General features: G+C 31.5%; 2 protein-coding genes across 4 annotated transcripts; both read left to right on the forward strand.

Annotated features, from left to right (window-relative positions):
* The first annotated feature begins 509 nt into the window (after positions 1-509).
* LOC110710853 (cytochrome P450 CYP72A219-like) lies at positions 510-4219 on the forward strand. The gene is made up of 5 exons (XM_021889193.1): positions 510-851; positions 1001-1221; positions 1323-1567; positions 2566-2971; positions 3507-4219. Exons 1-5 carry the CDS (start codon positions 551-553, stop codon positions 3933-3935), a joined length of 1602 nt encoding a protein of 533 aa, XP_021744885.1. The 5' UTR covers positions 510-550; the 3' UTR covers positions 3936-4219.
* Positions 4220-8182: 3963 nt separating this feature from the next.
* Positions 8183-12915, forward strand: LOC110710768 (protein ALP1-like). Of its 3 annotated transcripts, XM_021889106.1 has the most exons (4): positions 8183-8527; positions 9462-9998; positions 10086-10311; positions 10395-11038. In XM_021889106.1, the coding sequence occupies exons 2-4, from the start codon at positions 9480-9482 to the stop codon at positions 10841-10843; spliced, it is 1194 nt and encodes a 397-aa protein (XP_021744798.1). In that variant the 5' UTR covers positions 8183-8527; positions 9462-9479; the 3' UTR covers positions 10844-11038. The 3 variants fall into 3 exon arrangements, with proteins under 3 accessions (XP_021744798.1, XP_021744800.1, XP_021744799.1); XM_021889108.1 differs by lacking the exons at positions 9462-9998; positions 10086-10311; positions 10395-11038 and adding exons at positions 11046-11385; positions 12117-12915; XM_021889107.1 differs by lacking the exon at positions 8183-8527 and adding exons at positions 11046-11385; positions 12117-12915 and having other exon boundaries at positions 8551-10851.
* The last annotated feature ends 444 nt before the right edge of the window (positions 12916-13359 follow it).

Raw genomic sequence — 13359 nt, forward strand, 5'->3', positions numbered from 1 at the left:
CAGAGGTTCTCGACGACGCAAGACATTGGAGCACGTGCTGCAACTCATATTTTTTACTAGGGTAGGCTTTGCTATATCTAGAGGAGTGGGGGCCCAGATTGTATCTCGGCTTCCCACTAATTTATTGTAGGTTGTATGACTTTTTGTTTTTGAGATATAATAATAATAATAATAATAATAATAATAATCATAATAATAATAATAATAATAACTTAAATACAATAACAGTGTTGCGACAAGAAATCAGCATCATATCAGATAAAAAAAATAAATAATATAATAAAATAAAATAAAATAAAATAAAATAAACGGTACGATATAGTTCAAACTTACCACAATTGGAGTAATAATGTGATCGATCGACTCGATCGACTCAATGGACTTTCTGGTAGAAGTAATTGCAGCTCAGTGCATAACATTAAACAAATCAATCAAACTGTATTATTGCATCTCTCGTGCAACTCGAGGGGTTAGCTTCATCATGAAGATTATATAAGGTACGTACCATTTCTATAGTCGAGGCATCGAAATTAATAATCGAATAACTAAGATGATGATTATTATTCCTGAGAGTAGTCCAAGTGTAGTTGCGAATGCACTTGGTGTTTTGATGTTCTTTTTTATTTTGAATTGGTTATGGAAAATACTAAATATTGTCTGGCTTACACCCAAAAGCTTAGAGAAATCGTTTCGAAAGCAAGGTCTTTTTGGAAACTCGTACCGATTTTTGATTGGAGACATGAAGGAGATGTCACAATTGCGTGGTGAAGCAATGGAAAAACCCATGCCTTTTGTTCATGATTACTTCCATCGTCTTCAACCCATACTCCATCGGCTTCTAAGCAATTCGGGTAATTTTAATTTGTTTAACTTTTAGTAGGAAAATAAATTATAGGTACACGTATTAAGTAATGTTGGTAGTACTCGATTAATTAGTGTAAACCAAGTCTATTTAAGAATTAGTAAGTATTTTTTACTTATATGTACATGCAAATAACAGCAGGATCAAATTGTTACACATGGATGGGTCCAGTGCCAACGATACTTATTACAAAGTCTGAGCAAATAAAAGAAGGGTTCAATAGGATGAACGAATTCCGTAAACCAAAATTGAACCCACTTACTCAAAAGTTTTCAACTGGTCTAGTAAACTATGAAGGCCACAAATGGGCGAAACATAGAAAGATAATTAATCCTGCCTTTCATCTCGACAAGCTCAAGGTACGTACTACCATATGCTCTAAACATAATCTTCTTGATTAAATTTTGTTCCGTAGTTACAAAAACGCAATCGAGTTATTCAAATTGGGTCAATTTTGTAGCTTATGATCCAATCATTTGAAATTAGTGTAACTGAAACACTAAGTAAGTGGGAGAAGATAATTTCAAAAGCAGGTTCTTCAGAAATAGATGTGTGGCCACATTTTATGAAATTAAGTGCAGACGCTATTTCTCGAGCAGCGTTTGGTAGTAGATTTGAAGAAGGAAGAAAGATATTTGAACTTCTCACGGAGGAGAAAGAACTTATTATTCGTCTTATCAAATATTCTTATATTCCAGGATGGAAGTAAGTTACAAACATTCTTGATTTCTAAGCAATTTAATTATAACATTTGCTTTTTGTTAGCATTTAAACTAGTAATAATACTTTAAAATTAAAAAATAATGATCTTTTTCTATAACACTTTGATTCAAATAATGAATTAACCTACTTAATGGAAACAACGGGAAAATACAAGATTTTCTCGGATAAACAAAAACTATTTATCACATGCATTTTGATAAATAAACCAGGGTTATTAGATAAACTTGTTGGTTTATTTATCTAAATGCCATGAGATAAACAATTTGATATTATATAGCAATAGTTGGTTCCTACAGGCGCCTGTACGGTGCAACGTACAGTCGTTTTGTAGGAAAGAACATGATATATAAAAGTAATGAACATATAGTTATAATGAAAAGAACATACTATTAAAATGTAATGAACATATACCTAAAATAAAAATAACATACTATTAAAGTGTAATGAACATATACCTAGAGTGAAAAGAACATACTTGCACCAAAAAAAATAAATAAAAAGAACATATGTTTATGTTCATTGATCAGTCAGTGTAATGTACTTTATTTGCAACATAATGATCATTGCTTAATGTGAAATGTTTATTAAATTTTGTCTTCAAATTAGGGTGGTTATATGTAGATAAAATTTATTACATAATATTATCATGTTTTTTATTAATACTGCAGATGCTCTTTAGATATGAAAAAAATATATATAATTGGATGTTCGTTACAAAACAACTATATGTTCTTTACAAAATAACTGTATGTTCTTTACAAAATAGTTACATGTTCTTTTTGCATTTTTTGGCTGTACCAAGCAAGGTATAGCTGCCTGCACCTTAAAATTTTCAATTATATAGCTTGGGCAAGCTCAAAACAATTTGAAAGTAAGAAACTTAGAAATAATATCTAATTATACTAATAATTATTATACTTAGATATTATATACTATACATATTGGGTTGATAATAATATCTAATTATATGTACTTATTAGGTATTTTCCATCAAAGGGCAAGAAAAGGATGGACGAAACGGATGTTAAAATAAAAACCCTATTGAAGAAAATAATCAATAATAGAAAGAAGACAATGGAGGTCGGAGAGCCAGCCAAGGATGATTTGTTGGGGATACTCTTGGATTCAAACTCTAAAGAGGCTAACGCTCAATCAACTTGTGAGAATAAGAAGCGTGTTGATCTGACAATGAGTTTCTTAGAGGTGGTCGACGAGTGCAAATTGTTCTATATAGCTGGCCAAGAAACCACCTCAGTGTTGCTAACATGGACAATGGCTTTGTTGGGTAAGCACCAAGAATGGCAAACACGAGCTCGTGAAGAAGTTCTTGCAACCTTTGGCATGAACATCCCTGACTTTGATGGCTTAAACAACCGTTTGAAGACGGTAAGATTTATGATTAGTCAAATTGTTGCAACTTTATTTAATTCGTGGAGGAAATATGATTTAAGTATCAAACCAATAAATATGAATTAATTACATTTAAAGTTATCCATGCCTTAAATATGTCTTAAATATTACATAGTATTTACTTTTTGGGTAATAATATATATGGCCCTTAGGGATATATATATATATATATATATATATATATATATATATATATATATATATATATATATATATATATATATATATATATATATATATGAACATTAAATATATTTCTTAAAATGTAATTAAGTTGTGAATTCATGACAGAGTTATGCGTGTATCGATGTAATTATTGTTAATTTATCCTTAATATATTTTCTTTTTTAGCTTTTTAGGGTTATGTTTATTATTTTTCTTTATTTTTTCATTCATACTAATAACAATAAATCTTCTACTCTTCCCAACTAACTGATTAAACAACTTCTTGTAATAGTTGTATGTAATACAGAGATTATTTACTTAATTTATTTTGAAATGCTTTTATTAGGTGACAATGATACTATATGAGGTGCTTAGGTTGTATCCGCCAGTCGTGGCAACCTCGCGAAGGGTATACGACGGTGAAACAAAACTAGGAGATTTGGTGATTCCTCCTGGGGTGGCGGTTTCTTTTTCAATACTCCATGCTCATTTGGACTCCGAAGTTTGGGGTATTGATGCCAAGGAATTCAAACCAGAGAGATTTGTAGAAGGGATTGCGAAGGCAACTAAAGGGAGCAATTCATACTTCCCCTTTGGTTGGGGACCTCGGATTTGCATTGGTCAAAATTTTGCGTTAACTGAGGCTAAAATGGCTTTGTCTATGATCTTGCAGCGCTTCAGTTTTGAGATCGCACCATCTTACACCCATGCTCCGTCTTCTTTTATAGCCCTTCAACCCCAACATGGTGTCCCTGTTATCTTACATAAACTTTAATTAAGCATGTTTGACTATATGTTGTGCTTTTGCAGTTAAGCCGTTTAAATCTATGTATTTCCCCTTAAAATTTGGTTATATTTGTGGTTTTAGCCTTTATTTATGATGAAATTTCACCAGTAAAACTATGTCTTTTACTATAGATGTTACTTTTGATAATAAAAGGAGGTTTGCTATTAGCAATTTAGCATGAGTGCTTGTTGGTTACCTGTTTTAGCAGTTGTATAATACCTTTTAGGCCCTATTCTGTTAGCTTACAAAAAATTATTTCAATTCAATAAAAACGATCGTTTTAAATCAAATTGATGTCTACTTTAAAATTAGATGATCGTTTGCAGGTTTGAATAGGAATTGAGAGTGCCTTATTTTTTGCTCATGATGTCTAGTAAGGCAATATTATCAAACCACTGGAGTATCTAGTATACGTCTTGTGGGTTTAGCTAACCCATACCGGGTTTGGAAAATACCCGTCAAGTTTTATTTTTTCATTACATAAAGTAAACAACTAGAGTGAATTAGCAATATTTCCCCGTTACATATTATATGCAACTCTCGAATTTTTTATAATTCACAAATAATATCCTAAAGTTGCACATAATATATAACAAAGTTAGTATAATGCATTCAACTACACAACTTTAAGAATAGTTCTTATCCCAAAATGTATATATTGCTTTCAAAATATGAAGCTGTATGTAGAGTGGACAATTTTCAAATGGCTACAATACAATAAAATTGTGGCCATTGTAACTGAGTGAATCACAACCCTCTGATTAATAAAATTCATCATATCCATCTATTTAGTTGACTTTAAAATACGATTATCAACCAAAAAAAATCAACTTTTTTAATACCAGAAATTTTGGTCGAAAGAAGGATGAAATTTCTAATTTATCTTACTTGATGTTTTCAATTTTTCCATCTTTGATATCATGTGATTGGTTTCTTGAAAATTGTAGACAAATTTCACAATTTTTTTTTAATCATCTTCTTTTTTCCTCACTTTTTCTGGTTTTCTTTAATGGATTGGAGGATGATTCATTTTTTTGATAAATTTGATGCAAAAATTGTGGGCCTTGTAAAGCTGTAATATATAATGCGGTAATTAGGTTTATATTATTGATAAACTATAATCAAATGTTGATTTTTAATTGAGATGGGAGAATCATTTTAACTAAGAAATTTCAAGAATATGCATCAATGGAAAATTTCATAATTTTCGCCTTAGAATATGTAAAACAGTTTTTTTTTACTTGTCATCAAGAAACTTAAAAAAAAAAAAAAAAAAAAAAAAAAAAAAAAAAAAAAAAAAAAAAAAAAAAAAATTAAAGTCAATTGAATGAATGGACAAGATTGAACATTAAAAATAAAGGGCCAAGATTAAAACTAATTACAATAGCTATAATTATATATATATATATATATATATATATATATATATATATATATATATATATATATATATATATATATAGGGGAGGGATCCGGTGAGAATAGGTCCATATGTGAGAATTCATACTTATATGAGAACTGATTTAAAATTTAGAACATGTGAGTAAAAATTTAGAACATGTGAATTAAAATTTAGAACATGCGAGTTAAAATTTAGAACATGTGACTCAAATTAAAAATTTGAACATAAGAGTAATAATTTAGAACATTTGTGTGAGTAATATGTTTAGAACATCTGATTTAAGAATTAGAACAAGTGATTAAAAATTTATAAAATTTGCTTTATGAAATTTTAAACATATGAGCGAGTAAAATTTAGACATATGATTTAAGATTATGAACATATGAATAAAAATTTAGAACAAATTGATATATAATATAGAAAGTGTGAGTAAATAATTTAGAACATACGAGTAAAAAAATAGAACATACAATTTAAAATCTGGAACATATAATTAAAAATCTTAAAACACACGTTTTAAAATTTAGAACATACAAGTTAAAATTTTGGAACAAGCTATTTAAAATTTATGACATCGAACTTAACTAATTTATGGTTTAGAACATGTGAGTACTAAATTAGAACATTTGATTTAATTTAGAATACCTAAGGAAAAGTTTAGAACATCAGATTTAAAATTTAGAACATGCGAGTAAAAATTTAGAACATAAAGAGTGTTCTCACATAAGAAAAATTCTCACATAAGAAAATTTCTCACAAGAACCTTCCCCTATATATATATATAGTAATTTTGTTCTTAATGTACATTCAAATTATTAGCGGTAATTTGTATTTTGAATTATGAATTTTGATTTTATTATGTGTTTAATGACTCCAAAAATTGTATGGAGTAATTTTTTCAACTTCTGCATACACAGTAGTTGTAATATGTTAGAATTATGCTATATATTAGACTACAAGCCCATTAAATTAGAAATAATATCAAACCATTTTTCAATTCACATTTTTAATTATTTGAGCTATTTCCCCAAATGCCTCACTATTCAAATCTCCAATATGATTTAAAACCCTAATTCATTTCAAAACCCAAAGTTACGTTTCTGAAAATATAAAACAACATTACATACCCTTTTTCTCAATTCCATTTAAGTATTGAAGTTAAGAGAATAATTTTTGAAACCCTAATTTTTGTTTTTTGTTTTATTTTTAATTTTATGTTTTTACCCAAATTTGAGATAGAGTAATGAATAAAAAAATGGATCATCATGAGAAGAAGGAAAAAGAATTGTGAAAATTAAGGGGTGAGGCCCAAAGTGACGTCATGCAAGAGGATTTGGGCAAAGCTGTGGTAAATTTTGATGTTTAAGAAATTGTTATTGGTGGTAAAATAAAAAAATAAATAATTGTTGGTAGTAATAATTACTAAAAGTGAACTATAGTAGCCTAGTAGGTGTTAATTAATATATATCCCAGTAGGTGTTGGTTAATATATATTTCCTCCATTTTTAAATACTTGGTCCACTTTTTATTTCCGGCCGTTTTTAAATATTTACCCCGTTTCCTCATTTAGAAAATTTTTATAATATTTAACTCATTTCTCTCATCTAGTGGACCCACCATAAATCATATTTTATTAATTTCATACTCTCTCTCCTCCAATTGTCTCAATTTTTTTTGCTTTTTACAGTTTTTTATTCTTCCACTTACTCCACTACCTCCATATCTTATTACTTTATCCAATTTTTTCTAAAACTCCGCACAAGGAGAAATAGAGCAAGTATTTCAAAACAGAGGGAGTAAGGAAATACAAGTTTATAACCTTGATAAAAGGGTGTATACGTAAATTACATCTACCTTTGGTTAATTGTTATTTTCTCTCTCCTCCTTCAACCTTTTGGTATTTTATGATTTGTTTTCTCTCCTCCAACCTTTTGTTGTTTTTTTCTCTCCTTCTTCAACCTTCAATTTCAATGGTGGAAAGTACACCTTTTCACTATGACTCAACAAGTGACATCTATGGAGGAAGAAAAGCTAAACCTTGCTCATTATTTTCACTTTGTTATTTGGGTTTAATTTTCGTTTAATTTCTGCGGCGAACCCGCTGAAATGGTGATACAAAGTCGAATTTAATGGAGGAAGGAAAATTCAGCTACCCTTTAAGGTTAACCATGCTATTAATTTCTTCTTTTTTATTAAGGTTTTTTGTTTAATTTTGTCGACAAAACCGGCGGAAATGGTGTCAAACAGAATTGAAAAAAGAGTTGAATGTTGGCAAATATTGGAGGAAGAAGATTAAGGTGGGTGGGAAGAAAACATATGAACAAGAGAAAGAAGATGAATATGAAGATGAATTGAAGAAGAAGAAGAAGATGATGATGATGATGAATAGCAGCAAACGGTGAGTTAACGGTGTTAACTCCAAAATCTGTCCAACTTGTTATAGTGGCCCACAAACAGTAAAAAATAGCCTCTGTCAATAGAAAATAGCCTCAACAAATTTACAATAGTGCTCGATATAAATTGAGAAATGGAAACCAAGATCAATATTTTTTTTCTTAAGGGTAGTTAATTGTTGAGAATCCCACCATTGTAAATAGTAAATTCCTTTCCATTTCTATTTCACTATGCATTCATATTTAAAGTGTCGCTTATGTACGATTAAAATGTGTTTTCCACATTTAATTGAATTAACATGTTTGGTTTACCAAATGGTCATAGTGGATCATTAATAAGTAGAGTTCAAATTGGGGCTACAAGTTCTAATTGAGAAGCCTATTTCTTCTAATTCATGTATATTGCAAAACAATAATTAAGGAATAAAAATAAGGGGGTGTTTGGTATGGGTTTTTGATAGAGTTGGAAACGGAATCTGTTACCGTTTCCTTTACATTGTGTTTGTTTAATGGGTAAAGAAACAAAAACCGTTTCTTGGCTCTAACCCTTTCCATCATTTTGTTTCCAGAGGAAAGCAAAGGGAAACAAATACCTTTCCTTACTGTAACAAAAGAAAACAAAGTTTTCTCTCTCCTCTCTCCTCTCATCCAACCCTTCTCCTGAGAATTCCCAACCTCCTTCGACATTTTTTCTGAAAATTTTCCTATGAAAATTGCAATTCTCCTGATTTCGCTGCAAAATTTTCAATTTACTACCTAAAATCTACAGAAATCTACAATCTCAAGTACGGCAAATTCTTTAATTTCGCTTATTCAATTACTAGGGTTTATATGATATCAATTTCGCTTTCTGATTTGAATTCCTTATTTGCTTGTTCGATTGAAGTTTTCTCTTCTCTTTCGTTGATATTTTGCTGAATTTGATTGTATATATTACTATTATTGCATGTAATTGTTGGCTATTTTGTGGTTTCCCCAATTTGATGGTATATATTGCTATTATTGCTTGTAATTGTTGGTTATTATTGCCTGTAATTGCTTTGACATGAGTAGAATACAATCGCCATGACACGTGAAATCGAATAAATGCAAGTTTTGAACTTATGATACTTGGAACTTTGGAAGGGGTTTTGAAGCAGAACTTTCCTTGTCATCATAAACTGATTGCTGAGGAACTTAGGTAGTGGCCAATCTTGAATGGCTTTTATCGTCTTAGGTTGAAGGCAGTTAGTCTCTGAATACTACATGAAGGGTAATTTGTATTCATATTTTTATTTTCTCCATTATATTATTGATTTGCTGCCAAAATAATAATAATGATTTGGTTATTATAAATTTTGAGACATTGTAATTTGTTTAGATGATTCCAACAATCTTGAGCAATTGGGTTGATGTATATTGTATAATGTTCATGTGGATGTATTGGATGTGTTGTATTAGCTCTAATCCTTTGGTAGCTTATTCCCATCAAGTAGTTTGTCTCTAGACTGCCTTGAATCTGCTGCTCTTTTTTTTTTTTTTTTTTTTTTTTTTTTCTGAAGACTGTAATGCAAAACTGAATGCTATTGAAGGCCAATCTATAGTTTTGCTGCTAGACAGTTCATATGAGCAGAGAGCTTAGTCAGAATCTGATTTCCAACTCTGAATAAGGAGTTTATTATTTTGATGTTATTTGTGATACTAGTGTATATTGATACTATTGTATATTTTTTGGACTAGTTTTTCAAGATTTCTACAATGCCCCGACTTATGCGTTCCACAAGGAAGAAAAAGCTAAAACAAATACAACTAGTTATTTCAATGATTATTATTATTTTGATGATGTATTGGATGTGGCATATGATGTGTGTTGTTACAATAAAGGGTGTTCAATTGAAAGAAAGAAAAAGAAACAAAAAGTTGCTACGAATGTTAGTTTTGAGAGGGCTTTATAAAGAGAGTGATGTGAAATGCAAGAGTGAGCTTCGCGTTAATAGAAGAACTTTCAATATTATTTGTGAGATGCTTAGAGACATTGGGGGTTTGAGTGGAACAAAAAATATGTCACTTCAAGAGATCGTAGCCATGTTTTTATACACGTTGGCTCACCATAAGAAGAATAGGTCTATTGGACAATATTTCTTTAGAAGTGGAGAAACCGTGAGCCGACAATTTTACCTTTGTCTAAGGGCTCTTCTCAAATTACATGAAGTATTACTTTACAATCCCACACCAATATTGGATGATTGTGAAGATGAAAGGTGGAAATTTTTCAAGGTATTGGTCTTTTTTAAGCCCCTAAATTTTGCTAGGATTTTCTTATTTTTGATTGTATGTAAGTAATATTTTTTCTTATTTTTGTAGAATTGTTTAGGGGCATTAGATGGGACTTACATTAATGTAAATGTGCCTTCACAAGAACGACCAAAGTATAGAACAAGAAAAGGAACAATTGCTATGAATGTATTGGGTGTTTGTGCACCCAATTTGCAATTTATTTATGTTCTTCCTGGTTGGGAAGGTTCGGCCCATGATATGCGTGTACTTCGCAATGCTCTCTCTAGACCAAACGGTTTTAGGGTAACTCGAGGTAAGTGAAGCTCATTCTTTTGTGAATGTATAAGTTTTGTTAGTTTTGGTAGGTAGTAATCCTTTCCTTTAATAACTTTGAAGGTAATTATTATTTGGTTGATGCGGGATATACGAATTGTGAGGGTTTTCTTGCTCCATATAGAGGTCAAAGATACCATTTAAAAGAATGGACGGATCGACAACCCAAAAGTGCCGAGGAGTTCTATAACATGAAACATGCTAGGGCGCGAAATGTGATTGAGAGATGTTTTGGCCTACTTAAAGGAAGATGGAGTATTCTTAGAAGTCCTTCATTTTTCCCTATAAGAACTCATGGACCGAGAAGTCCTTCACTTAGAAAATTCATGCCTACCGATGATATAAACGAAGATGAATTGAATGAATCCGATGATGATTCCGAAAGTGATTCCGATGATGAAAGGGAATTTATTACAAGTGTTGCTACTTCAGATCATTGGACCAATTTTAGAAACAAATTAGCCCAAGATATGTTTAATGATTGGAGGGCGAGAGGTAGACATGGTCAATAGCAAAAAATGTATGATTTTTTTTACCTTCGATTATATTATATATATAGATGCATTTTTTTTTGTTTTTGTGCATTTTGAAGCCACTGCCAATTTGAATCTGCCTTTTTGTTCTGTTCATTTCTAATCTGCCTTATGTTCTGTTTATTTCTAATTTGTCTTCTATTATTTCTAATCTGCGTTATGTTATTTCTAATTTGCTTAGGATGGAGGCTAGCAATCGAGGAAGAGGTAAAAATAAAAGGTATTGGACGTATGAAGAAGATGCGGTTCTAATAAGATATTTGCATGAGTTGAGTTGCGATCCGAAGTGGAAGTGTGAGAATGGGTTTAAGAATGGTTACATGAATAAGTTGGAAGAGATGATCAATGGTGTACTTCCTAATTGTGGCTTGAGAGCGGTTCCCCACATTGAGTCGAGGATCAAGCATTGGTCGGAGAAATATAGTGCATTTGCAGAAATGTTATCCACCTCAGGATTTGGATGGGATGCTGAAAAGAAATTGTTGCAAGTAGACAAGGTCGTGTACGATGAATGGGTGAAGGTATGAACTGCTATTTCATTCTTCTTTGTTCATTTTTTTCAATTACACTTTAGAACTGCTACTGGACAGTTCATATGACCTGAGAGAATTGCTGCTCATAGTGAATATGAGAGAAGTAGGGAGAGAAGCAGTGTGTGTAAGGGAAGGGGGCAGGGAGGGGAATAGGTGATAGGGGAGGGGATAACTGATAGTTTAGGTTCTCGAAGTCCATCTTCACTGATTTGAGTTTTTGAGTTACCTTGAACATAGCAGTCCCTTGTCTAGTTTGCACCCATGAATCCTCCACAACTTTACTGAAACTAGCATATTCAGCCCAAACATTGAAGAAGTTGATTTATTAATTTACTGTTTTAAGTTGATTTTATGATTTTGCAATTCTGAGTTGTTTGAAACAGATTGGTTCACAATGTGATTAACAACTTTGTCAAAGTTTGGTTGGGATTTATTCATTGTAGATGGAGTAATTGTATCTTGTTGATGATCACTTGACGGTGTGATTCTATTACTTTTTTTTATAAGCTGTATTTATTTTAAAATTATTAAGCTGTCTTTGTTTTTGAATTTTTAGTTTTTGCAGCGATATGGGAATATGTAGGATAAACAGAAAGTTTATATCTCAGAATCTAGTATGTACTGCTGCTGAAGCACTCTGCTACAGTATGTGTGGTTATAGTTGCTTGGTTCAATTCTGATTTTCATGTTTTGACTTGTTGCATTCTCTTATATGGCAGACTCATAAGAAAGCTAAAGGGTTGTTTGGAGTTCCATTCATTCACTATGAAACTCTTGCGGAGATATACGCAAAAGACAAAGCTACCGGAGATGCAAGTGAGTCGTTTGTTGATGCTATAGAAGAAATGGATCAAGAGATTGATAAGCAACCATTCAATGTCCAGAGTGATGAAGAAGATGATGTGAATTCTACTCATTCGGACACTTATTCTTCTACAAGTCAATCCGGAAAACGCCCCATGAAGATAGAGGATGATCATATAACTCCTTCAAAAATGGCAAAAGTGAAGGCTTCTACAATTCATTCTTCCGCAAGTGATTCTACTACTCAATCCGGAAAACCCTCTATAAAGGCAAAGGAGACTAAGGTGAAAGGAAAGAACAAGGTAAATTTGAAGAGTTTGTGTAGGAATGATGATGATGATTTGGTGGCCTCCCTCCGTGATTGTTCCAACAATTTTGGGAAGATATTTGAAAATATCAATGTTAATCTCGGGACTATGGCTAGTGCATGGTCTAAAGCGGAAGAAAGGGAGCAAAGGATGGATGAAAAGGTGAACAAGGTATTGGACGAGGTGATGAAGTTAGATGGCATTTCTCCATCCGAAGCTTTAGAGGTTGCTACTATTCTCATGGCGGAAGAACATAAGCTTCGCATCTTCTATCAAGCACCATTAAATATGAAAAAACAATATGCAATTGATCTTCTTAAGAAGTAACAACTTGAGCAATGTCTTTGTTTTTTTGTTAAACATATGCAACTTGAGCAATATAGGTTATGTCTTAGGATTATTCATATGATGATTGACATATTATTAGTCAATGTTTGGATAATTAATGAGTGCCAACTTTGCTTTATATATTTATATGCAATACAAGTTATTTATTTATTTTTATCTTTTTTTTTACCGTAAAATATGTAGCATAGACAATATTGTATTATTCTTTCTTATTTTTCATTTCCGTTTGTTATACCAAACAAGAGGAAATGGAATGGTGATAACTGTTTCCGTTTCCTTTGATGTACCAAACAACTAGTAAGGGTAACACTATTTGTTACCCTTTCCCCTCCTAATTTATTTCCATTCCGTTTCCTATACTAACTCCATACCAAACACCCCCTAAGTTGTATCCCTTATATGTATATCTACTGTGGAGTACAAGCTAAAATTTAATTGCATGGTTGATATGGCATTTGATGGACACGTTCTATACCATATTTTACCCTCATTTTATAGCTAT

The sequence above is a fragment of the Chenopodium quinoa genome, unplaced genomic scaffold (assembly GCF_001683475.1).
Source record: "Chenopodium quinoa cultivar QQ74 unplaced genomic scaffold, ASM168347v1, whole genome shotgun sequence".
Taxonomy (NCBI): Eukaryota; Viridiplantae; Streptophyta; class Magnoliopsida; order Caryophyllales; family Amaranthaceae; genus Chenopodium; species Chenopodium quinoa.